Source organism: Crocodylus siamensis, chromosome 4 (assembly GCF_052110815.1).
Source record: "Crocodylus siamensis isolate JL-2025a chromosome 4, ASM5211081v1, whole genome shotgun sequence".
NCBI classification, from domain to species: Eukaryota; Metazoa; Chordata; order Crocodylia; family Crocodylidae; genus Crocodylus; species Crocodylus siamensis.
The window spans coordinates 28,395,783-28,423,604 of record NC_143398.1 but is presented as its reverse complement, the minus strand read 5'-3'; the positions used below and the strand labels follow the sequence as shown (position 1 = coordinate 28,423,604).

The 27,822-nt window shown below is 41.9% G+C and overlaps 1 protein-coding gene across 5 annotated transcripts in view; it reads right to left on the bottom strand.

The window, feature by feature from the left end:
* Window positions 1-27,822, bottom strand: part of CPNE8 (copine 8) — a 204,851-nt gene that overhangs the window by 107,693 nt on the left and 69,336 nt on the right. For all 5 annotated transcript variants that reach the window (XM_090042068.1, XM_090042066.1, XM_090042067.1 and 2 more), the window contains exons 4-6: window positions 27,636-27,739; window positions 7,185-7,224; window positions 6,520-6,596 (exon numbers count right to left, since the gene is read on the bottom strand). In XM_090042068.1, the coding sequence (XP_089898194.1) occupies window positions 6,520-6,596; window positions 7,185-7,224; window positions 27,636-27,739 (221 nt within the window). The remainder of the gene's footprint in view (window positions 1-6,519; window positions 6,597-7,184; window positions 7,225-27,635; window positions 27,740-27,822) is intronic.

Below are 27,822 nucleotides of genomic sequence, written 5' to 3'. Positions count from 1 at the left end.
TCCCCATCCACAGAACCTATTACCTTGTCACTGAAGGACGACTGGCAAGGCATGACTTATTCTTGCTGAATTCATGGCTGGCTGTTCCTGATCACTTTGTTTTCTTCTTGGTGCTTCACAACAGATTCCTTATGGACCTGCTCCACGATCTTTCTGGGTATCAAAGTCAGGCTGACCAGTTGCAGTTCTTCAGATCTTTCTTCTTCCCCTCTTAAAGATGGGCAAAATATTTGCCTTTCTCCAGTCATCTAGGTCTTCACCCATCCTCCACAAGTTGTCAAAGAAGATAGCCAATGGCTGTCAAATTACCCCATTCCGTACCTTAGGGTGCATCCCATCTGGCCCTACCAACTTGGAGGCAAACTTGACATTTCTCCAAGTAATCCCTAATCTGTGCTTTCATTGCTCTAGATATTCTGTCTCCTTCCCTATTCCTAGTCAACTGCATTCATCATCTGGCAGCTGCCCCTGTTTGTGCAGACGGAAGTAAAGGAGGCATTAAAGACATTGCAGCCTTCTCTGCCTCATATGTAACTAGACTGCCTTCTGTACTCCATAAGGGACCTATGGTTTTTTTGGTTTTTCTCTTACTTTTGACATACTTGTAGAATCCCTTTTTATTGTCTTTTATTTCTCTTGTCAGTTGCAAATCAAATCATGCCTTGGATTTCCTAATTTTCTCCCTGCATGATTGTGCAGCATTTCTATACTCTTTGGGACCTACTCGATTTGCAATTTCACAGAAATCACAAAGTCAGGCATTATCCACCAAATTAGGAAATGTCCATGAAACCAAAAAACTCCCCAAACTTACTAAAAATATAATGCTAGCTCCTCAGTGGAAGCCAGTGGTGGCTGGGATGGGGGAGGGGAAAGGGGAAGAGGAGCAGCCAAGATGGCAGCCAGCTCCACCCCTCACTGCTAACTGGCTCATAGGGCTGCCTGTCATATGACCCTGCCCCCTCTGCCAATCAGCAGCAAGGGGTGGGGGAGCATGATGGACAACCTTCTCAACCAATCAGCAGTTAGAGGTAGAACCACCTAACAGGCAGCCCTCTCAATTAATCAGTGATGACAGGTGGGGCCACCAGGAAGTTTCAGCCAGAGGCGTGGGGGGACTGAACGGCTACAAGCCTGCAAAAGTGGCGGCCAGCCCTGCGATCAGCCTGTAGAATTGGCCACCTGCCTCCTTGATTTTGGGAAGTCCCTAACTATGACCCACTTCCACTTTTTATAGGATTCCTTTTTTGAATTTCAATTGAGTTTTCAGCTTAATTTTATCTATTGCATTTTTCTCAGAGAATTCTACCCATAAGCTGGTTAATAGTGATGTTTACACCATGTTAGACAATGCTAGGAAAACTGCTGTGAAATCACACCACACCCATTCCCTTCCGCATACTGTAAAACTGTCATACTAATGCTTTTTTGGCATTTGTTAAAAATTTACACTCATACAAACTCATTATCTTCACTAGTATCTGTGCAATTCAGTTGAAGACATCATTTAACCTCTATTACCTTTTAAAATTGATATTTACGTGAATGGGCCTGGCTTGTTTCTCAGTATTTCTGCAAGGCAGAAAGCAGCTGCAGAGATATGCCAACCTAACTGTGTACATACTAGCTCATGTAATGGTATTTAGACAGTGCAAGGCAGCACTGTGCAAGGATACCCACACTAGCTCTACAGCCAACAACAGCATAGCTGTTAGTGTGGTGGTGCTTCTCATCAGAGCTAAATCTGTCAGGGTGCTCTGCCATACAGTTAATGCAACTGTATCACTTCGGGTTCCAAACATGGCATGTGCAGAAAAAACTCAGGTACCTGTGTACAAAACACTCCTTGTAGCTTCTGGATGTATCCTTGGGGAGTGGACTAACAGAAAAGCTAACTCTTATTTACAAATGAAATAGCTTTGTATGAAAATCAGAGAGACCCCTAAAATATAATTTTAAAAACTCGTTTTGGGGGATACAATTTTTTATTCTTAACTTTATGCTAATAACTACATGTATTGAAAAAAACAACCTTCATAATCACAGTGATCTGGCATAAAAACAAGTTACCAGTTACATTACCAGTTACCTGAAAAATAGTAAAAGAAAAGCATGCTCTCCTAACTATTCCCCTCAGACAACGTCTTAAGTAAACATATTTTGCTTACCTTGAATTTGAACTAGGGCTTTAAGGCCAACACTGGAGCAAGTTTTAACTAACTATAAGGTCTGTACTCCAATAAGTATCCTACAACAGCCTCCCAAGCTTTTGAAAATGTCCAAGTTATTAGCCATAGCACAACAACAGGTATTTAATGTCATGGTTGGCACATGGTAAGGTAAACAACGTGTAGGTAATACAGGCAACAAAACATATAGAGACTAAGATTAAGATCAGCACCTTGTATTGCACCTACAAACAAATTAAAAGATATTGTAGACAATGGACTGCTCATGTGAAGTGCCTTTAACAACTAACCAAGCAAAGGAAATGGGTCATTATCTTCTGTTCCTGCTTAAAGTTTTCAAACACTGCTTACTACATAATAATATATACTAAAACCAAACTCGTATTGAATATGAACATTCTGAACTAAAATCTAAAAATACACTATTCAAGAGCAGAAAGAGCTTCTTGAAGAGCCTATTCGTTCTCTGGTTTTTAATACATTATACTAATTGTTTGACAGCTGGCCTTTCATTTTAAAGCAGGGAGAATGCCTTTTGTGGGATTGCTATTGTCCTAATTCTTACAGGAATCAGCAGAGTACTACAGTTTGGTCTTTTCTGCCTTGTCTCCATGTTGCATTAGTAAAATTGGGTGGAGAAATTTTGAATTGCAAGTGATCTGTCCCCAAAGAGGTTGTATACTTTCCCTATATTGACCCCTTTTGGGGGTCTCAAAGACGGCAATGGTCATCTTTGCCCCAGAATACTACTGCAAAGTTGGATAAAACCTTGTAAGAAACCAAGATGTAGTTTCCTCAGTTTCCAATGACTGGTTACGTCTACGCTGCTCTCAAAAGGTGCAACTATAGTTCATATGGACATACCCATCTTAGCTTTAAACTACCCATGTTTGAGTACCAATAGCAATGTGGAGCTGTGTTAGCATAGAACTCCACACAGCCAAATTGCTTGAATTTTTACTCAGTGTCTCATATACTGAGTAACATGCTAACTAGGTTACACTATTATTAATGCCTGAGGTAACTTGTTTAAAGCTCACTCTGATATATCTAACAGTCATGCCTTGTCTGTAGTATTGACATTCTCTAAGAGGTCTGGCTCCACCCCAAAACTGCAAGTAGATTAAGTAGCCACAGGACCTGATTCAGGGACTTCATTACATAGAAGTAATATAGCTAAGCTACTGTTTTGTCTGCTTCTGCCTGTGTTGCAGAACACAACTGCTAGAAGTTTCCCCTCACACCACTCCTACTGAAGTATATATAACTCTCATCTTCCTCCATCAATCTGTATAAAAATGTATTTAAAGAAAAATTAATATTCTGAAACAAATTATATAATCAAAATTCACTACTAGCTTCAACAAAGCTGCCTTCTAGCTCTGACAAAGATCTAGTTCAATGCTGTCAAACATATAGCCTGTGGAGCCTTATTATCCAGCTCCCAGTCCTGCTTGTGGGTTTCAAGTGGACCCACAGACAGCATGCAGTGTCCATAAGATGGACCCACGATGGACCCACATGTGGCATGGGATGCATGCTCCAGTTGCTCTGAAATGCACTGCATGCAGCACCTACTCCAGTGCATCTCCCAGAGCAGCCTGATCAAACACTGTGTGAAGTATATTGGAATGGGCACTGTGCGGTGCAATCCCAAGCCAGCCAACCCAGGGCACCCACCACCCACTCCAGGGCACATGCTGGATCTGGCATGGAGTGGATATATGCTCCAGCAGGTGGGCCAGGAACAGCATGAATCTAGCATGGCCAGTGGATACCGTGCTCAGTCCAGACCCAGGGTGGCCAGTCCAGGACCAGGCCACACGTGGTGCCCATTTCATCCACTCCGAGGCCATGCTGTATGTAGCACCTGCTTGGGTCATTCTGGGACACACACTTGATCTGGCATGCAGGGCTAGTGTGTGGGCCTGATCCAGCCAGCAAACTGGGTCCGTACCATTCATTCAGCCTGCAGGGACAGGTGAGTTAGACTCTCCTGCTCTAGTTGATCAGTTTCACAAAATGCTGAATTTCAGGTTGTCCATTTACTTCTTACAAAACAGATTTCTTTTGGGAGATGCTTTAGACTGAATAAAACCGTTGCTACTGACCAAAAATGTCCTCTCTGTTTTCACCAGTCCATATAACTCATAATATACTTTTATTAAAATAAGCTAAATAATAATGTGGAGCTAGTTGGACAACATGGTAATTAACTGAAAGGATGATTTACTTGTAAAACTTGGAAGGGTATCCTGCTGAGCTAAATGCCATAAAGTTAGAGAAGTGGGTCACAACTTATCTTCTAAAGGAAACAAACAATGGAACCATTACGCAACAAGTAAGTTTCACTGGAAAGATTCACATACAATATCTTGTGTTCTGGAGAAAACATATTCAAAATTTGAGGTTGAGGAGTTCTCGGTTCTCTAATGTTGCTAGTATGGAATCTTTAGTAAGCATCTGTTAAACCTAGTAGTTTCTTAGGCCATGTGTAAACAAAATGAGGGGCGTGTGTGCACAACACTTTAAAGCAGGCTAAATGCTTTCGCACAGCTTTAATGGTGTCAGTGTTTGCACACCTCAGCAGCATATTGCACATTAATTCCAGACACTGTAGGAAAAACGACGGTGTAATGCACCTTAAATAACTTGGAGTGCAGCAAACTAAAACTCCGAGGAGGAGTTTTGGTTTGCTGCGCCTACAGCTGCGGAGTGAAGCAGCAGGCTCTGTGCAGCTCTGCAGAAGGCCCTGCAGGAAGCCTGACAGCAGCCCAGGAAGGCAGCCTCCTCCCAAGAAAATGGCGAGCCTGATTTTCCTGCCCCCTCCCCAAGCCTGCCTGCCTGAGCTGCATGAGACCCCGGTGCATCCCTCCATGGCTGCAGTGTCCCCCAGGATTGCCCAAGCCAGGTGCCTGAGGGCGGGTGCTGCCACGGAGGGAAACACCAGCCCTCTATACAGCCCAGGGACCGCTCTGCCTGCCGGCAGCTCACCCTCCCCTCCCTGCCACCAGAGAGGAAGGGTGTGTGCACAACACAGGGGTTTAATTGGCCCTAAATTGAAAAGGTGCTTTTAAAAACCCACCACTTCAAATGTAGGGCCCGTTTCATCTACAGACACCCTTACATGAACTTCATGACTACTGTTCCTCTCACTGACATTTACTTAAATTCATCAACACCACCACCTTTATTTTATTTATACATAGCACATTAAAGATCAGCATACTTAGCCAAAGACAACTTTTAAACACTGCAGAATATAATAATTTTCCTTGGAAGATACTGAAAAGTAAATACAAACTGACGCCAGTGACATGTGTATACCCCATCTACATTTCAAACCTTGGTTGAATTTTAGGCATAGCCAGGCTGTAGCTAGAGGTAACAACAGGGACAAAATAGAACACACTTTAGCACTGTCAGAGAAAGATAAGATCTAGATATATTGTTTCCACAGGGAAACAAACTAATCTACTTCATTATGAAATCCTCAAATACAAATGTGGAGGTTGACTAGAGTACAAAATCCTACAATCATCTGAGTCAAATAGTGGCGCTAAATTACAAACAGAACTAGAAAGCTACCTATTTATCCTACCAACAAGGTTAAGACCATAATAAAAATGTTCTGCTCTTTCCCATACCTACACTGACAGCGATAAGAAAAAAGGTTATAGTTCTGAAGAGTGAAAAAAATGTTGCTGTAATAGGGACCCATTACCCCTATTATAAAGGGGTCACATACCTTTACAGACACAGGCAGAGCACAGGAACCATGCTTCCTCCTGGCATATATAAAAGGCCTTGCCAAAGGGCTAGGTAGTTGGAGAGGAGGCAGCTGAGAATGAAATTCTGACTTATGGTGGTATGAGGCCTACTACTGTTAATGCCCTGGGATATGGGAAAGCACTAGCAAGAAATGCTGCTCAACCAAATTAAGGGGTTCTAACAACTTAAATGAGACATGGCAGGTGAGAACAGTCCTCTCCAGGCAGCTGAGGAAGTGAGCTGTTCTAATCTCAGTGCGGCGCAATACTGCTTAAGGGTCACAGCCTGAGGGTTGTCACAGTTGCTAAGAACATACTCACAAAAAAACCCCACAGTTGGAAGAAAAAAAAAGGAGGCTAAGATTTCTTTAACTAAATTAATCCATTTTATAACTACCTGAAATATCAAATAAAATAATAAAAACCTATAAAGAAATAATTATTTGGCATGTCAACTAAATTTTTGCGAAGAAATCCGCAAGATACCTCAATACTTTAGAAGAAATGACCTCATCTCATGAAGCAGCAAGTATTTATCCAAGACAAAATAATATACTTACGCTATTGACTTTTCCAATCTGCTTCCCTGTGATCCAACTATCTCTCCAAGAGTGCAGAATACTTGCCCCAAAAAATCCTGCAAAGCAATATATGACAAAGTTGTAAAACTTCAGTATATCTCCCATGAAAACAATTTTGCTCTCGTTATGCTAGACTTCACAGAATATATTTAACCTGTGTTTTCTGCTAATGACCTACATATGCACATGTATGCTGCTGAACATTATGCCCAGCCTCAATCGGGGAAGGGGACATGACTCAGCCCCAACCTGGCCCCATGGGGGGAAAGGGGGCATGGCCTGGCCCTGCTGGGTGCTCAGGGCTTGGGGTTTGGGAATTTAGTAGGCAACAGTGGCCACTGCTCCCCCACCACCAAATTTCCTGACCTGTGGGGAGCCCCATGGACCAAGTGTGATGGCTTTGTGGGCCACATTTAGTCATTACAGTAAAACTAAGAGTTATGCACATCAAAAACCACAACACAGCACAATACCCACATTTGATGTATTTGACACTACGTCAATGCCATTAATATTTTGTTCAATAGCATAGCTTATCTATTACAAGATGTTATTTTTTTTAACAAAGTTTATACATATAATATAGTAATCACAATCCAAAAATCATCCTAGCAAGTAGAATGCAGTGACAAGGATTTACTTACGTGCTTTGATAGGTTGGGGCTCTTTGAATCAACATCATATCTAAGAAAAAGAAAAGAAAGAAGTTACTTCCAAATGCTGGAGTCAAACACAATAAACAAATGGGCACTTTAGAATATTCACATAGACAAAACAAATGGGCAAAAATAATATATTTCAATAGAATCCTCATAAGTGAAGAACAAATATTATACCCAAACAAAGTTTCCCCCAACTCCAGAATCCCTGGAATAAAGAATCACTCTACAACATGAGCCACTTGATTACTGGAATTCACTCCTAGTCATTTTATTGAACAGTGAATGCAGGGACAGACCCAGAGTGTGTGTGATGATACCCCCTTCATCTATGCTGCGTTGGATATGAAGATTCAAGAGGAAGGTGTGAGTGGTTCAGTCAAACCCCACTTTGACTACGCTGCATATGTGCAATGAGTGCTCTTAGCTCACTGGCATGTAAGCGCAGATTTTGCTGGATATGCTACAGCAGGTGGAGCTGCACAGTTCTGGGACCCCAGAATTGAGTTCCACTACCACCTGCCTCTCCTTTTCCCATGTTACCGAATTTAGCTTAAGACATGGGAACAGGGAGAGCAACTGGCAGTGACAGCATTCACCACACGCCACCCTCACACCTTTGGAGCTGCACCAAAGCATCAGTTCCAGCAAAAGCCAAGCTGACAAGTTGGTGAGCTTAGAAAACTCACTGCACCTGCACAACACAACCAAACTGAGGGGAAAAAGAGGGGAAGGAGGGCGAATGACTGCCCCTCACCCCCTCCTCCTGAATTTGCCCATGAATAAAGGCTATAAAGTAACACAGGATACTTGATATGGGATTATGAATAATACTAAAACTACACATCAAGGATTTTTTTCTATAAAAGTTTAGTTAAGCCTTGTATGGATACTCAGCTTTTCCTGGGAGAATCACTGCTCTCCCAAGAGAAACCATAAGTATATATAGATGTTCAGGCTTTTTGTCCCAGAGTAAAAATGGCTGCTCCAGAAGAAAAATAATCTGGGAACAACCAGGGTTAAATCCTTCCCAGGAGACTTTCTCCTGGGAAAGCAAACATCTGCACATGCTGTGGCTTCTCTCAGAAGAGAGCATAGTCCTGCAGCAACTCCTGACTACCCACAAGAAGACAATCCATCACTGGCTGGACTTTGCTGCTCCAGCAGGGAGCAGAACATGCCCCTTCACAATCACTGTATTGTGCTGCAGGGAAACACAGGCAGGCCATGGGCCGTCTGTGTCAGCCAATCAGGGCTGCCCTATGCACTGTTGCCCTCTGTCACCAGGTAGACTAAGCAAGCCAGCAGAGCACACTGAGATGTACGCACCAGGTCACCCTCCCTGACTGTACAGTATTAACACTGCACACTCCCCACTCTTCAGGGCCTCAGCATTTGAATACTTGTACACGCAGCTCTGGGTAAGTTTCTCTACCTGGAGAGCAAACCTAGGAGAATTCATATTAATTGATGTCATAATTTAGATTTTAAAATGGCCTTTGATGTGGTCTCCCATGATGCTCTTATTAAAAAAAATGGGGATGGGGGTTTGTGGGCTGGCAGGGTCCATGGTCAGGTGGGTTGGGAACTGGCTAGGCTGTCGAACCCGAAGAGTATTGGTGGACGGGTCTGTATCATCTTGGCGGGAAGTGGCCAGTAGTGTCCCGCAAGGTTTGGTTCTTGGCCCTGGACAAGAAGCAGTGGCCATAAACTGTTAGAGGATGGTTTCAGGTCGGAGGTAAGAAAGAACTTATTTACGGTGAGGGTGACCGGAATCGGGAACAGACTTCCGAAGGAGGTGGTGCAGTCCCCAACCTTGGAAGTCTTCAAGAGGAGACTGAACACCTTGCTGGGATCATTTGATTTTAGCAGTATTCCTGCCCAGAGCAGGGGGGTTGGACTCAATCTTTTGAGGTCCCTTCCAGACCTTAATTTCTATGATTCTATGACTCTATGATTCTCACAGATTATTTGAAGTTGTGTGTGCATCCTTAATTTTTCAGGCATTCCTTGATTAAGCTATATAGCAACTGAAAGAACCTGACATTTATTTGTTTACTTTACCTTTCAGTCCCCAACATTTTGGGTAGGGACAGGTGACCACAAAACCCATCCAGTGTTATTTACAGCAGTCTTCTACCAACAAACCTGGAGCTCATGCAAGGATAGCTGTCAGGAATCAAGGCAGCAGGCAGGCAGACAAGCCCCCTGATGGCCCTAGCTGCCTGTGTGGAAGTGGCTGCCAGCTGCCTGAGTGCCAGCTGCCTGAGACCCCAATAAAGTACTTGGTTTTATGCAGCATGTAAGCAGCAGTCTTTGCAGTGCTCTGTTGGCTCTCAACCAAACAGATTTCCCTTCTGTCTAGCTTCAGTGCTCTTGCTTCTTGACATCTCCTCCCGATTTATTGTTCCCTCATCTGCTTCCTACTTCCCCTCTTCCTAGCCTGAACCTCTGCCTTGCTCCAACCTCTGAATCTTTTCTAGTTCCTCCCTGCCACTATACCGGGTCCCATGCAGCCTACTCCTGTTCTGGATGGCTCTACTCCTGCCCTAAACCTCCCATCTCAACCAAAAACTTGCCTCAGCCGTGAACCCAACTTAACCCCTAGCTTAATACCACAGACTGACTGATACCTGGGTTTATGACCTTGACTTGACTCACATACTCCTAATCTTGTGACCCCATTTGATTCTTGGGCTTCTGGTTTGTTGGCTCTTGGTTTTTGTTCTGCTGATAGGGGGCTGGGCCAAAACAGCAGTGCCAGCTCTGCACCACTGCTATGGGGTGGGCTGCAGCAGGGATGGAGCTTGCCAGCACAGAGTAAAGGTAAGGAGAAGTACAGGAGAGGCAGGAAGGAGTGGCATGGTAGGGAGACTGGGGGCTGCAGGGCATGCAGAGGCAGCAGGGGTGGAGGGAACATGGTAGGCAGCAGCTGTGGCTTCAGCTCCAAACTCAACCCTGGGTTGGGGCCCAAGCTACAGCCACAGCCTGCCTGCTAGCCTCTGCCTTGTGCTCAATTGTAAGGTAAGGGACTTTCCCCCTATATTTAATAGGGGGGAACCTCATTTTCTAATTGAGTACATACAGTAGATAGACAATTATCTACACGATTCACAAGATAAATCCAGACATTTCAAACAAGAATCTATAGTGTTAATAACATTCTACCCTACTGTAGTCTTTCTGAGCTCTTTGCAACAAAAGAACTGCTCTATTACTTGTCTGTAGTAAAAAAAAAAAAGGAAAGTATAAGCTGACATTTTCCAGGGGGTGTCTTGAGTCTCAGAAGTTTGAGAATAACTGGTATAACCTTACATCCACAGAAATCAGTCTTAATTCTTTAAAGGATAATTCTCAAGAATACTGGGCAAAATTATGGATTAGTGGCATCTATTTGCTACATTTTACACTAGTGTAATGTTGATTGTATCAACAACAATGTGTTATCTGTGCATACCTTTTGACATCTTTCTTATCCCCTGCCAGAAACTACATTTATTTTTCTTTCTGTTAAATTAGATTAAGTAAAGCCTTAATGAACAGGCTTATTTAAATCGGAGACAATAAAGACCTATTCAGTCTCATTACTATTTTAATACAAGATCATTTACATTTAAGCGGTGTTTTGTATAGTTTTTAGTTGCAGTATTTAAATGTTGTACATTTTTTAAATGTAGAATCCATTAAAATGAAGAAAATAAAGAGAGGCATTTGGTAGCCTTATTGGTCTGAGACAAAAAGATATACAAAACTCCAAAATAAAAAGGTATCATCTCTGAACCAAGAAGTTTAGAAAATAAAAAGATGCATTCTAACTATGCAAAATATTTTACACACAAGTGTAAATGGCCAAAATCAGGGTTATTTTTGTTTTTTTACACAGACAAAAAGGTGACAAAAATATTCTAAGCAAAATATTCTGTCACTGAAATTAAACACCTTTCAGAGAAAGTTTGCTAAGTATCATGCCACACCTGTAAATGTTTCTGATGACTGCCAGTGATTACTATAAATTTTATCCATATCATTTTCACCATTGTAAATAATTCAATTGTTATAATTTTGCAATCTTATGGCAGATTCCTAAAATAATTTTTTTTTTATTATTAAGGAGCATTTGAAAGCTGATGCAGTATAAGAATAATGCCTTTAAATCATATTCCTATTTTAAAACTTGGTTTTGATTCATATTTAAAAACAAAAACAAGAAAAAACCTAATGGTTTCAGCCTAAATAGATTAGATACTAAACTTTCTAAAGCAGGGACCATCTCATTCTAGTTGTACAGCATGGTCTCCTAATTTCTGACTATGGCCCTAGGGCTGTCCATCTCATTTGGGTTGGTGGGCCAGATCTGGACTGTGGGGCTTCTTGAGGGTACAGCGTAAGGGTACAGACTGACACAGACAATGAAACACTTTGAAAAGAGCTGTTCCACCTAAAAAATGAACCTAAAAATCCTGCAGAAACAACTATGAAGGACAAAATTGTGAAACAATTCATGTTACATTTATACACTTGAGAAGAACATAACAGGAAGTTAGTTAGTGCTCTTGCAGCACTCCCAACATGCTCCACTTCCTAACCCCCACAGTGCTGTAAGGAGCTGCCTCTGACTTGCACCAAACTCCACTCCTCTGGGTTCCCGGGACCTGGCTGGCATGAGACCTCTACTATTTACTGCCAGGAGCGAAGGCACCCTGGGCCCTCATTTTGCCAGGCGCTCCGGACTCTGAGAAATCTACCTCTAGAAATCAGCAGAACAAAATAATACTGAGGATCTTTTGTAACAAGTCAACAGTGAGCAGCCTGCATCAGCAAACTGTTGTGTCCTTAAAGTAGTCAAATTGAGTTGGATGAACTTCCTTGTTATCTGGTTAATGAGAACACCCAGTGCTCACTCCAGACAAGCTGCAACAGTTAGTCAAAATTCACAACCCTTCAAATTGTTTCCATTAGGAAGAGAAACTGATAACTAAGTCGGGTCTCTGATGCATTCCTATTCCTTAACATAAAATATGCCAAGTCTTTTTTCCCCAAACACGGAAAGAAACAGACCCAACTCACAGTGCTTGGCACAAAATCAGTGGGGCTTTTCCTACAGCCATGCTCTCAGTGTTTTTCAAGTCTGGCTTTCTTGTTCCTTGTCTGTTTCTTTGTTTCTTCTTCAGATACACATGTCCTCCAATACACAACTGTACCCATCCACACCCTCTCCCACAAAATTCCTAATTCCTGAAGAGCCCTGCATTTGTTTTGGGTATTGACATGTATGTTTGGGCTGGAGGACACTGTTCCTTAAAGAAGCCCATTTCTTACAGCTATCTTAAATGAAGGGTGAAAGTCATACTTACCAGCTTCACCAAATCCATGATGGAAAAGGTGCTCTTGGCCAGAGCTGTGAGCTAGGCATCTAGGAGCACACTCCATTAAATATCTAACACCAGTTCATCCTACTGTCCCAAATGGATCAATCACAATTAAGACAGAGCAAGGTGTCATCTGTGGGTATGAACATTTAGGCTGCTTTAAAAGGGGGGTTGGGAGGAAGAGCTGCTGCTCAGAAGTTCAGAACAGCTGATATAAGCTATTAAAATCTGCATGAACCTGTGGTGTCAAACTGCCCAAATTCTGAATCTGGATGAAGCCCAGTTAAAGTTTAAGTGGTTCCTTCACAGCTGTATCCAGGTATAACTGTGCAGTTCTGTACTCTGGGCCAAAGTGGCATATGGGGAAGCAGCTGCAGTTGGGCAGCCTTTGATGGCAGTGGACAGATCATCAGTGTAGTGGCTGCTATTTTTTCTGGCCTCCCCCATACCCTCCTCCCAACATTTAAGTCAGCCCCCCAACTTGGTGCTTCTGTCATTCTCCCTTTAGTTACAGTGCTGCCTGTAGTGCTACAGAGTCACGCAAGCATAACAGTTGCCTGTAACAGCTTGCTTCCTGTCCTTTGACAGCAATACAACTATTTCCACTATCCATATCCTGTTTATGCACAGCTCATTAACTTCCACAAACATGTTCATATAAACGTGGCATAGGAAATCTGAAGAATCAAGACATTGTCAGATTGTATCTTGTCACAGCTTTCTCAGTAACCTTGCCTAAAATTCAGAAATGAGATAGAAATTATAGTTATCCAGATGGTCAGTATAAGTGGCTGATTTCCTGAAGATGTACCTCCCAATAGTTTAGACCTGCCACTTCATTCAGCCACAAAGAATACATGGTCTAACTTGAAGGTCCTGGCCTTAAAAAAAAATCACCCTAGGACTTCAGTATACAAGAGTGACAAACTCAAGCAGAGTTGACCCTCATACACATGCTTGCTTCCACTGATAGTAGAAAGCGCAATCCAAATCTGATTTGTCCATAAAGTAACACGAAAATGCTTCACCATGAAAAAATGCAGATTCACCCAGCTATCAAACACAGAAACCAGCTCCTCAGTGCAAGTTCCTGCAGACATTATGGTAGAAGCAAAGAAAGCTTGTTTGTTTCTCAAACAGCCATATGAATTTAAACCACAATTACGTACCATAAAGGTCACACTAAGCATGAGATTTCTGCTACCACTGATCCAGAGCACAGGTGCTCGCAATCCCCAGACTACAGGCCAAATTTGGCCTGTGGGACTCTTAAAAGGGTCTGGACATTTTGTGGCGAGAACATGGTAGTAGTGATAACAGCTGCTCTCCTGCCGCCAAATTTCTAGCTCTTTGGCCATGTACACTAGACTGCACCAATATGCAGCCAGACCCAAGTCTGCAAACAGATCAGGCTGGCATGTGGCCAGATCAGGGTGGTGAGGGATCTAGCTTGTGAACCAACCCTGCATCAATCATCTGGTTCACAGGGCCAGAAGGCTAGGCACTACTGCTCTAGAAAAGCAGTCTCCAGTTTTTGAGCAGCTGGGCTAGGGACAGGCATTCAAAAAGCCTGAATTGATTCACTTTTTGCAGGTTAGTCTAACCTAGCTAGACTAAATCAGTTTTGTAGCCAGACAGACATCCCAGAAATGCAGGCATATGCCTGCAGTGGCTCAGGCTAGAAGCCAGGGGGCGATAGAGCACCTTTCCCTTCCCTTGCACAGTACTGAGCTAAGGCATGGTGTGGCCAGCCTCCAGCAAGACGCTCCAATTAGCCCAGCAGGGAATTGATACCAGTGTTTATCACTCTTAACCCAGTGAGAAAACAACAGGGGGACATTACCAGCTACCTGTTGATTCAGCACAGACCGTAGCTAGCATGTGGTCTGCTGGCTAATACACAGACACCTCCCTGCAAGGCAGAGGGGAGGTGGGGAATTCCTACTTAGTGGGGAGTGGTGAGGGGAAGGAGGGAAGCAGCCTGCAGTCCCTGCCAGAGCTGCAGCCAGTGAGCAGAGGGGAGGGGCCAGCCCTGCCATGGAGCAGACAGCCCCGCCCACCCCAGAGAGCATGCCGGGATGCTGGGGGAGTCTGGTTTATCTTAAACTGGCAAGGGGTCTGGGACAGACATTGCATAAACCGGTTTGACCTAAATCAGTTAAGTCTGATACTACATTCAACCAGGTTTATCTAAAACCGGTTTCAACCATTCTTAAATTGGTTTATGTGCACTGAACATCTGTTCTGTTACAAGTTTAAACCAGTTTCTGATCACTTAAATCAGTTTGTGTGTAATGTCTGTCCCTAGCCCTGGGGTCCCCATAACAAGCAGCTTGTGGACCCCCCTATCAGGGGTAAGACAAGGACATAGAAGCTGGAGGAAGGAGGAGGAACTTGGAGATCCCAGGGGCAGCTATAGCAGGAGCACTGCAGGGGAGCAGTGCCTGGGCAAGAGCCCATGAACTGCAGGTTAATCTCTCATGGGCCATATGTATCCCACGAACCACTATGCACAGCACTGCTCTAGAATAATAAAATGCTAGCACTAATTTTAAATAAGATTAGAATACCATGTTATGGAAATTCTATAATACCCTCTGGTCCTGAATCAGTACAATACCTTAAAATTACTGGATCAGACAGAATGTAACGTAAACATTTGTTCCGATTTTAAACAAACATTTTAACAACTTTTTCACAAATGTTAACAGTATGACTCAATATTTTGTTGCCTACCACTTATAAACTGTTTTTCCACAGACTTAAGTTAATTTCACAAGTTTATACAATCAGAGCAAAATTTGAAATTAAAAAATGTATTTTTTCCATAGAAAACTTTCCCATAGAAGAAATCATCTTCCCATCCTTTTCTCTGTAAAGAGTACAAATGAGCTATTTTTACTAAAGAAAATCCTTGTCTTTTAAAAGATTTTATTTACTATCTTGGAGTCATTTAATCTAAAATCTCATCAGTTAAGGTTTTAGAAAATTTCTCAAATAGAAGTTCTTGTTCTCTTTCTATAAAACAACTGTTAAACATACATTGTTCAAAAAATTAATGGAGCACATTGTTTATTTCATTTAAATGAATTTTCCCCATCTGAATATAACCTCTTGTAGTATGTACTTGTACAATTACTTTCTCTATCACAGGTTAACTGTTTTTGTAGGTAGTTCAACTATGAATGCATGCAATTGAGTTATTCATTATGATACTGCAACTGTTAACTGCATGTTTTAGTTAGCATTGCACACCATCTGTTTGTTTATGCAATAGCAGTGTGTTGGTAAACTGAAAAAACGACACACTCAAGATTAGAAAATACTAGAAATAAGATTGCCCATAAGTTTTATCGTAATGTATTCGTGCAAGATGGATGAATTAGACTTTAAGTACATTCACATACTACTGTATTTTCTCAAACCCAAAATCTGAGATATATACATTGAAAAGTACTGGTGGTAGCACTGACCCCTGAGGGACTCCATCCTTCAGAGTTCATACTCTGCCTTTTTCTCCTTGGCTAGTAGTGAGTTCGAATGATCTGCCAGAGATCATGTTCATGATGAAAGCACAGAGCTTGCAGTCAGGTTTCATAAAGTACACTTCATATTTGAGGTGCCATACAGTATTATAGATGGCTATAAGGTCGATAAAGACCATGCCTGTTTTCTGCCTCATTTCAAATCTGTGTTCTTGGTCAGTGGTACACTGCTTTTTCCAAAAGTTAGCTTAATCTTTTGGGACCGAGGGAGCAATGATGTTCTCTAATCTATTCACAATTACGTGCTCCATGAGTCTGTAGGTAACACAGAGTAGTGAGATGGGTTGGTAGCTCTTTGGATCCTTTGGTAGTTTACTGGGTTTCAAGATAGCAATGACATCAGCTGTTCTCCATATTTTTGGAAGTCTCTTATTTTCTAGATGTTTATACATGAATTTCTGAAGCCACCTTTTCACTGTGGTTCCAAGCTTGGTAAACAAATTCTGAGTATGTCTTATCTGGTCCAGCAGACTTGCCAGTCTTGGCCGCTTTAATAGCTATGTCAAACTCATTATCAGAGATGTGAGCTGTTAAATTAAGGTTGATATTAGGTGATTTAAGTTATTCATGAATCAGGTGTCTAAACATTTTCGTGTGTTGCTTGCTTAGTTTACCGTACTTGCTGTTGTTGCACAATATTTTCATGATGGAGTCTGCAGGCACAAAGCAATGTCATTTTTTGGTGCCTCTGCCAATCAGGCAATTAATGATACACTAGGCTTGCTTGCTTGAGTGGGTCATATAGAATCCTATGGTAGGGAGCCATCTGTCCTTTTTTACATTGTGCAATGTGGTAGCCAGGTGTTCTGTAGTTCTTTTTACAGTTGCAGTGTCATGGCATTGCTGGATGATCATTGATGTTAAAGAGCTATTCACACTGCTTGTATCCAGCATGGTACATAACGGGTTCTATAACCTCTAGGTACACAGAGTTTGGCTACTTCATTAGGCATTTGTAAATATATTGTCACCTTGATCAGTGTTGGTTTCTGATGGATCCTCTAATTGGGTTACTCTGTTGCTGCTCAGCCTTTAGCATGTCTGCCAAGCCACCTTCTGAAAGTTCCACCACGGAGCTGGTCTGGATGGCATGGGCTAAAAATCATATCGTCAGTGCTGATGAGTGAGGGCCTGTGCTGAGATGATGGAAACTTGTTAAGTACTTTTCTTGATCTGGGTTTGTCCACACTGAAAGGCACGTGAGTCTTTCAGGTCATATATGAGGGTTATATCATTCAGGCTTGCCCAGAAACAAAGATGGTCTCTGTTGCTACTATTAACGGAGTATCCCAAATCTTGATGTTGACAAGAGACCTTACCAACTCATGACCTTCTCCTACCTCCATTTGCCACTATAATGCTACTAATATCCCATCACTTCTCTCCCACTTATTCACCTCTGATCCATTCCCCCTGTCATCTTAACTTTTTTCTCCTGATGTGAATACCTATACCCTGGCTCCTGCTCCCCTGCCCTCATTTACAATATGTAGATGGTACACGTGCAGAAGCTGTGAAGGGACAGAGTATGCCCATCAGATGCAATCTGTAAACAATACACTTGCCAGATTCCAAAAAGTCTCTACTGAGCACACAAATTACAGGGTTTTGGCTCGCATATCCCTCCCCACCACCACTTCAAACACCTATAAATGGGTCAAATTCCAGAATTTAATAGACAAAACACAAAACTTCAGGTCTTTTACTCCTAGTGTGTTGTCCACACACTAGGTTATCCAAAATCTGTGGTTCTCAGCTTTTAGACGCAAGGTACTCCTTGGAAAATGCTCTCTCTTAGTTTTCACTCATCTTTTGCCTACAGAAAAGGAATAAAACAATGTTTTCTATGCAAAGAACTCAGAAACAACAAAAGGAATCTATACTGTAAAAAAAATTCTGAATTATTTGAAACCTCTGGGTTTATCCTGTGAATAACGTTTGTACACCTAACAGTGCTAATGTTATGTGGGACCATCACATCTTTGAAAGGATCCCCAGACACCCCAGGGTGCTCCTGGACCCTGATTGAGAATGACAGGTCTAAATGAAGGTGTTGAACCCCAAAATGTCTCTTCACTGTTTTTTATTTGGTTAGGTAGGAGAAAAAAACCACATTCTCGTTAGCTTCTTCGCAAGTGTTATATATTCTCTGTTAACCTCTTTGTTTTACTTAAAACTTCTTAACATTAAGGAAGGAAACCAGTGGCATAGTAAATTTCAGTCCACAGAGGTATAATTTGCTATAGTTATAAAAGTGATTATAATGGAAAGTGTCAGGAGTCTTATTTGCATCACAGCTGCACCTCTGGTTTTTTAATTTTATGAATTAGTAAATAAATAAAGCAAACTGAGTAAAAAGAGAAAAACCATAAAGGAGATCCATTCTCTTAATACAAAGAATGTACAATCAGCCCATTGCTTCCACCACACTGCAAAGAAAAGCAGGAAGACGTCATCCTTAAGACTGTTGTTCCACAGTGTTATTGTCATGTTTCAAAATAGCTATAAAAATCAGAGGGAAATATGACATTTCATTCTTAACCACCCTACTGGTGTCTTAAAATCTAGTTGTTCTGCAGGACAGAAGTGCTTTGTTTGTTGCTGCTCTTTTCGCTTAAATAATTCACTTTTCACGGTGTAAAAAACTACAGAACAGTATGAAGTGTAAAAAAGCAAGATTGTAAACCACCCCTCCGCCCCCCCAACCAAAAAAATTATATTTATTACAGTAACTTAAAGTCATCAAAATACTTCCAAAAACTATAATAAAAAATAAGGACTAGGTATCTGAATGTCCTTGTAATGGTTGATTGCTTTTGATATGTTATTTATATGTAGCCAGTAGTATTACCAAGACAAGCCCCACCCCACCCCCCAGCAGCATGGGGAAAAGAAAGCCTTGTCTTGGATTTGAGTACAGGACCAATAGAAGAAGGGCAGATGGTGGGGGCATGCCCAGGAATAGGGAGGACAAGAGGCGGGTAGATAGGAGCTGGGAGGCAGAGGGAAGCTGGGAGTGGGGAAGCAGGCAAAGGGAGGGCAGAAATAGGCATGGGGAGACAAAGTGTGTGGAGCATGGGACAGACAGGCATGGAGCAGCAGATGGCAGGTAGGCATGTGGCAAGGCAGCAGGCAGAAGGGGGAACAGGCAGGTGGGAGCAGGCACAGGCATGAGAAGCAATGGGGGGAAGGACATTTGGCATAGGAAGCAGGCACTGGGTGGGGTGAGAAAGTGCAGGGGACAGGCAGGGAAGACAAGGGGTGGGGGTCTGGTCCCTTGCCCCCTTCCGCTGCTTTGCCCACCATAGCAGGAGGAGGATGAATTTAAGACAACCTTCCAGTAATTTCTATGCATGGAAAATTGTAGCACATGTATAAAATCTAATTATTGGGGGGGGGGGGGCATCATCCTGAATTCAAAGTAGTCTTGGATTTCAGTAAATACAATATCATGGATCCAATCCACACATTTTAAAAGAAACATCCTTTTTTTTTTAAAGAACTAAATCTTAACAATGACTTTTAGGATTACCTTTAATGCAAGTAAGCATAATTTAGCCACATGTGATCTACGTATTTTTAAAATAGATTTGTGTTGGAAGGTACAACATGTTATGGGAACACTAGAAGGAACTGAATGCACATAATAGCCAAGGACAAACTGGCTTGTAAATAGTAAATACAGGCTATAACTTGCTATCTAAAATTGTAACATTTACATGTGCTAGTAGCACCTGTAAATGAAAGGAAAAAACAACATCTTATACCACTGCTTTCTAAAACCCCACCAAAAAATAGCTACTATTTGACATACTTGCTAGAAATTTTCAGTTTTATATTTTGTATTTTAATCAAGACAGGAGCTGGAATGTCAATATTTTTAAGTTTACTAAAAACAGGCATGTATTGCAGAAAACTAAGTTAAAAGATGAATATTCTTCTACTGGTTGCCTCTGACAAACAGAACAGGTGAACCCAAACAAAAATGAAGTTGTGGTTGTCAGAGAAAAACACCTCTTAAAAGAATCTGCAGTCAGAGTGTAGACACCTATGCTTGAAACAGCGCAACTTAGTCCACAGTTTACAAGTGCTCTTGAATGTCTCACTAATGCTAAGTTTTCAAGGACCAGCATCCATGAGGAACTCATTCCACAAGTTAGGATTGACCATAAGAGATTTATGTCTCTGTCAACTTCGAATATGAAGTCATCAGCCACTGGGAAACTTTAATACAGAAAAATGCAATGCAATCTCAAACAACATGGACTGCTATGAGCCTTATCAAACCTGTCCTCCATGCTCTACACAAAGATCTTGCAAACAAAAATAAAAAAGAGTCTAATTTCAAGGTCTTGGTCATTAACTTCAAAGTACCTAAAATAACCTACAGGTTTTCTAAAATTCTGGGATGAGGGCTATGATCACCTACTACTCTACTCAGGTGCCAGAATTTATTTATTTATTTATTTTTTTAAACCACAGTGGCAAATCCCAATCTACTTAGGGAAAAAAAGCCGAAACAGAAGTGGATCAGCTGTGCTAGGATGTGTTGTCCATTGTCCTGTAGCATCTACAGATAGGACAACAGCTGAAGTGTTTTCCCAGGCCTTGAGGGGCCCAGTCCTGCACACCCCGGGAATTCCCATGCAGGATCAGGACCCTCAAGCCCTGGGAATGATTGCCTAGCCTTTTCCATTTATTCGCTGGTTGCCAAGATGCATCCCTGGGATCTCCAGGACACACAGAATCACAGCAAATTAGAGTCAGAAGGGACCCTACTCAACCCCCCTGCTCAAAGCAGGCCCAGGCCGAACTAGATCATTCCAGCCAGGGCTTTGTCAAGCCAGGCCTTAAAAACCTCCAGGGATGGAGATTCCACCACCTCTCTAAGTATCTTGTTCCAGTGCTTCACCAGCCTCCTAGTGAGAAAGTTTTCCTAATATCCAACCTAAACCTCCCCTGCTGCAACCTGAGACTGTTGCTCCTTGTTGTGTCATCTGTCACCACTAAGAACAGCCCAGCTCCGTCCTCTTTGGAACCACCTTTCAGGTAAACAAAGGCTGCCATCAAATCCCCTCTCAGCCTTCTCTTCTCCAAACTAAGTAAGTCCAGTTCCCTCTACCTGTCCTCAGAAGTGATGTGCCTCAGCCTCCAAACCATTTCTGTTAGTACCACATCTTGGTAAGCATGAAAAGTCAGGGTTTTCCTGCTCACTGAGGTGCAACACAGATGTCTTGGTAAGCAGGGAAAGCTGGCCAGGCACTCTCAGTGCTTGAGGGGCCCAGTCTTGCATGGGAATTCCCAGAATGTGCAGGATTGGACCCCTCAAGCCCTCGGAGCACTAGTCCAGGGTGGCTGGAAAACACAGGCAGCTCCAAGCTGCTGGCAGTTTCCTGCCATAAACATGTCAGCTGCTAAATAGTGGACCAAATTTATACCACCTTTGTTGCACCCACAGTTTGTAGCACAACAAAGTGAAGCAACATCTGTTTGCTTAGCCTTGTTGCTACCATAAGTTTCTGTGGGGGCACAAAGGCAAGGAAATGTGGTATCTCTTTCCAGCCTAAGATAAACACTGGGAATGAATTCCTACAGAACCTGAAAGCCACCACAAATCTATCACTCTAACCCAAGTGGAGAATGCACTTTTTCAACCTTGTATTTGCTAACATAAAGACACAACATGCTAACAAGAATCCTACAAAACAGAAACCCAAAACTGTACACTCAATTTCCTTCCTGGGACAAAAAAAGAGTCACAAATTACAGATATTAGTCATGTCCATTAATGCACTATTGGAAGTGCTAAACACTGTAAAGGTTTGAGGAAAGTAAAGCCTATTTAAAATAGAAAATGAAGTATTTATAACAACCCCTTAAAATTTATTTATTTTGAGATGTTTAAAAACAAGATACTACAGAAAATGTTCTTACACAGACTCATAAAACAGATGCTAGAAGAGTTATTTGCTGCACATAAAAAACAACTTCATTAAAACAAGAAACGTATTAACAATTTTGTAAAATCCAATACAGCTTATTTTATTAATATAAATTATCTACAATAATATAAATTAAAACTATATTAAAATGTTAGCTGGGGCCCTAGCACAAGTTAGAATTATAATATGATTATGTTAATTGTGCCATAAATAATAATAATGTTACACGTTCAGCCAATTTATGGCAATGTAAAGCAGCAAGCCAGCCACAAAAATGTCCCACAAACTACGTGGAATGTCTTTGTGGCATGTTTGTATGGCACAATAAAATGAACATGTTGCAGATGGGGATGGAGGGATGTGGGGGATGACAGGACAGCCCTGGTTCTAATGCTGAAAATGAGCTGTTGGTCCTGCCCCAGCCAGGAACATGACACTACCCGAGTCAGCAAGTCTTTCCTGCCTTGTCCTGCACCCTTTGTGGGCACTTTTAAAAATGACGGGTTGCAGAAAGCTGGGGTATATATTGGCACAGGAGAAGCTCTTTGATTCTAGGGTCATAAGCCTTAAAAAATTATGCAAGCAGGTGAAAGAAATAGGTGTCAGAGGTGATATCTTATTCCCTTTGCCTGTAGATCAATACAGCTACAACCTGTCTACCTATATACATGCAGCTGGAACTGGACCTGGGGTTGAAAAAAACTAAACCAGCTATTTGTCATCCCATGAAACCATTTAGGATTAGATGCAGCCCTAGGTCCAGAATCAGCATTGGGGCAGCTCCACATTCCCACCTGGGAACAGGAATTTTGTAACACAGGCTTGACCCATGTCTTTAACTTTCAGTACATCAGCAGCCTTCTCCTACTTAAACTACCTAGCAACAACATCAGTGGTGGCAGCAGTCCCTCAACACAAAGGAAACGGTCTTTCAGCAAACAGGGAAGTCCAGAGGTGACTGAAGAGGCTGATCCAAGATCTTCATGTCTGAAGAGGCTAGCTCCCCATTTTGAGTTGGTGAGCTTATATAGAATATTTTTCCAAGTGCTCACCTTTGCTTTTGTCTTTATGATGTGCTCTTTGTACAAGAGGATTCAATGGAGACTGACTCCAAGGTAAACTGCATTTGGGCAGTGGGATTGTGGGGTCCCGAACCAGGTAAGCTGTAACCACTGAGCTGGCAGTTGGTCTTATGGTTTTTCAGATGGAAGGCACATAATTGTGTTTTCACTGGGTTAGCACATAATTAGTTTTCAATATAGTATGAGGTTAGGCAATTAGTGCCTTGCTTAGGCATTTTTCAACACGGTCAAAGTCAGTGTTTTGGGCTTGCACAAGTTGTCTGCATAGATGAAACGTTTTGTTTCTAAATCAATAGGTTGGTCATTCATGTAAATGTTATATAACAGTGGTGCAAGTACACTTCCCTGGGGGAGGCCATTAATCTGTCTCCTCCATCTGCTTCGCTTCCCATCTAGTTTGACAAAAAAAAAAATCTGTTTTCTAGCCAGGTTTGTATCAGCTTTGTAAGGTTTAGATTTTGTCTCATTCCCAGGGTCTGTGGAAGAGTCATCAGTAGTTAATTGTATCGTAGGTGGCTGTTACATCCAGGAAGACAGCTCTGGTGACATGGCCTCTTTCAAAACTGCCCTCAGTATGTTGAGTCAGATTAAGCAGCTGGCACACTGTAAATTTTCCAAAGTGAAAGACACCCTGTTTGGGGATTAGATGTGTATCCACATATGGGTCAAGCTGGTTCAGTATCAGTCATTCATATATGTGTGGCATAGCAAGAGAGAAAGGTCTGAAGCTCTTTAGGTTGGACAGATCTTTCCCTGGCTTTAGAAATGCCACAACTTGAGCATGTCACCATATCTTCGGAATTTTTTTGACTGGCTATGCCTGAGTTGCATAGGCTGAGCAGCCATTCTCCAGTCTGGGGTCCAAATTGCACCAAGATTTTCTTGGCTGATACCGATAGCTGATTATTAAGCAACCATTTCGGCTGATGCCGATCCGATAACCAATAATTAGTAATAACATAAGACATTTTAAACTACTGACATAAATAAACTTTTTTTTTTTTTTGCTGTGCTCCATCACATGCATCAGCCTCCCAGCACGTAGAAGTGGCGGTAGGGGCACTGGAACTAAAGCTTGTCGAATGACCTCTAGTTCGAGCACCACCGCCACTATTCTTAAGCATGGGGATGCTGATACAAGACACTTTTCATCTTTAACTCTAATTAAAGTCCCCCCCTTTCCGCTCCGAATGGTCAGAGCAGAGCCACGCAGGGCAAGGGCAGATGCGGGCTGCTCACTGCAGGCTCAGGGCCCTCTGCCCTGCATGTATGGGCCTCTGCCCTGCTTCTGTTGCCCTGAGAACCCCATGCTAGCTGCATGTCCCCTGTCCACTCGGCAGCAGGAGGCACAACTTACTGCCAGAGATGTGGGTTTTCCAGAAAATTCTGAATTGGAAAATTTTCCAATGTCCTAAATAGAGCCTGATCTGATTTAGCATGTTTATTTGAATTATATTTAGTAAACAAAACTAAAAAAGTACTCCCATGTTAATTTTATGTCCCAATAGCCACAAGTATTTGAATTGAAATATTTGATTAAGAAAAAAAAGAAATCCAGCACACTTAATGTGGTTTAAATGTTATATTCAAACAAATTCAAATCTTTATGTGGAAGGAAATTATTTTTATTGGAATACTTGTAAAAATGTAAAGAAAATACACATTTCCCTTTTACATTGTATGTTTAAATTTAAGGAAAAAAAAATGAAAGCACTGAAAACTGTTAACACACTAATTTTAGCACACCCAAAAAACTGTGCATGGTATGCCGTGGTTGTCCTCTCATCTAGTTCAACACAGTTTACACTTTTGCACTAAAGTCATTACGGCACCTCCAGTTTCACTGTCACTATCTGTAAAATCACTTGCACTATGTATTAGTTCCATGTCAGAATCAGATTGAGGTAAATCTGATTCACAACTACTTGAACCACATTCTCTTTCACTAAAGTATGTTTTTACCAATGAGTCTACGGGCAAGGGCAACTTCATCACACTACACTTTCTTCACTAATTATGCTTCTGACTGATTCTCCAGAAGCAAGAGATTTTAAGAAATTGAAACAAGCTTAGCTGTGCATTCATTTGGTTTTGATTTGACCTGCACAGTCAATTATCTTAATTCATAATAATCCAAACACTCACATAATTTGATTTTTGATTTACCCTCCTGTTTACAAATCAATACAACATATATGTACTCTCTCGCACACTACCTAGGAATAATCATGTGAAAAACATTAATTACAACTTCGAAACTGCCAAGCTTGCCTAATATTATATTGGCATCCATTCATTGTTACTAATGAATTTTATGAAACAATGAATTCTTAAAAATGGATATTTTTCCATGGAAAAATAAAGCACTGGAAAATTTTCCACCCCACATCTCTGCTTACTGTCCCCACTGCTGCCAGGTAGGCAGGAGGTGTGCAGTCAGCATGGAGCTCCTGGGGCAAGGGCAGCAGCAGATCACAGAGTTCCAAGCTCACAGCAAGCGGCCTGCATCCACCCCATGCAAATAACTGGGGAGGGCACATGTGCCTCCATGCCTCTCCCAGCTGTGCGCAGCTGCAGGGAGCCATCTCCCTTCCCCCTAAACAAGCCACCCATGGCTGTGTCCTGCTCCCTGCCCCAGCCCCAAGTCCCATGCACTGCCCTGGCTGGGCAGCACCTCCAGCCCCAGCCCCTACCAGACTCCTTCCCTCACCGTGGGGGCCTCGATTTGGTAGCTGTACACATGCACAGTGTCCCCTGAGTCTCTCACTCGCAGCATCCCCAAGCAAAACCTCTTGGCAGGCTAGAATACTGCCCGCCTGCATGGGGAAACCCACTGTTTCCCAAAGGAACCCAGGTATCTAAGGGCTCTAGCCCCATGGAGAGAGGGAAACCAGGCATTCAGAGCACTAGCCAGAAGGCATAAATATCAGTAAGCATCACTGGCTACAGCAGTCAAAAAAAGTTGATAGCCATTAATGTCATTTCCCCTTTTATCGGTGCCAATCCGATAGGCAACCAATATATTGGTGCACCTCTAGAAATTGTTTGATTCATTCAGTAAGTATGCCATCAAGGCTGGCTCCTTTTCTAGTCTTCAGTGCATTAATACCATCATTCACCAGAAGGGGTTTATAAAACCCAGATCTTTGGGCCACTTGCATCTTTCCAGTCTGAGTTCTTGTATGTTTTTGGACTTTTTCTATTGAGAAGCATCTAGTGAGCAATTTGGTTAGTAGTGACATTATAATGTTGATCTACCTTTCATGGGTGGTTGCTTAGTTTATGTATTGTGACCCATGTCCTTTTACTATTATGCATCATATCAATTGACTCAACCAAGGTCTGCCAGGATTTCCTGTGTTCTTCTGTGATGGCTAACATGAGCTCCTACTGACTATTAACTGTTTCCTAAGACTGTTTGTTTGTCCCATTTACCTTCCCCTTTAATAAACCCTGTTATAATATAATATTGTTTGTGAGTAGGGAGGTCTGTCCCCACTCCAGGAAGCTTTTATTTCCCTAGGTTTCTGGGTGGCAGCTCGAGCCAAGAGAGAAAAAGTGTGTGTAAAACCCCTGAAATTGAACTTGGCTGCTGTTACTGCCATCATAGCTTGGCAGAAGGGTTACATAGTTGCTTTCTATAAACACATCAGGGGGTAAACACAGAAGCAGGATAAGAGCTATTTACTCTAAAGGACAATTACTGGCATAACAGCAAATGGCTATAAAATGGCCATGATACATTTAGGCTGTAAATTAGAAGGTTTCTAACCACAGGCTTGAAATTCTGGAACAGCCTCCTCCAGAAGGAGTAGGGCAGTGCAAAAAAGCAAACTAGTTTGGTCATCGAGCTTAAGAAAGGGATTATATGATGCGATTCACTGCACTAGACTTGCTGACACAGGACATCCCTTCTGGTTGTATATTCCTAAATAGTGGTGGGAAATTTAGGAAGCTGAACTACTTCTACTGACAGAAGGAGAACTATCTGGAGCAAATGTTAAACACCACCCACTTCTCAATCTTCAATATAAAATTCTGAACCAATTTAGTCATACAGATATATACTTATATTGGTGGGTGGAATTATTCTCATTTTGATTAAAAATAAAAAACTGGGGACATAACTTATACTTGGAATACCTACTTAACCCCTTTTGTGAATATCCTATAAAGTACACATTATCGTTTCATAGCAATAAATTATTTTTTTCCAGAACGCCAATCTCAAAAAAGATATACAAGAACAAAACCACACTTTGAACTAAGAGACATCCACTAAATCCTCACTCTCACTCCTCACTCTCACTCTTAGCAGATTATCATTTCACATAATTCAGGCAGATTAAACAAAAAGTGTCTTCACAGTAACCATACAAATCTATTCCACATTAAGAATGGCACTACCTCTTCCTAAGTAATCCACGTCTTAACAAAACATCAATATGTATTCACAATGCTCTTGACATTAGAATCAGAAGTGTGTTAATTAACTTACAAATCAAATCGAAGGTTTTCTCTTTCTTCAAAAAAGTAGTCCATTATGAATTTTCTTACAAAATCTGGATTTAACGTATTATCAATTACTTCTGTTCTTCCAAACTGAAAAAGAAAAACAATAGCTTACAGCAAGAATACGATCTCATATATCTACATCAGCAGTCTGCGATTCAAGAGACAGCAGC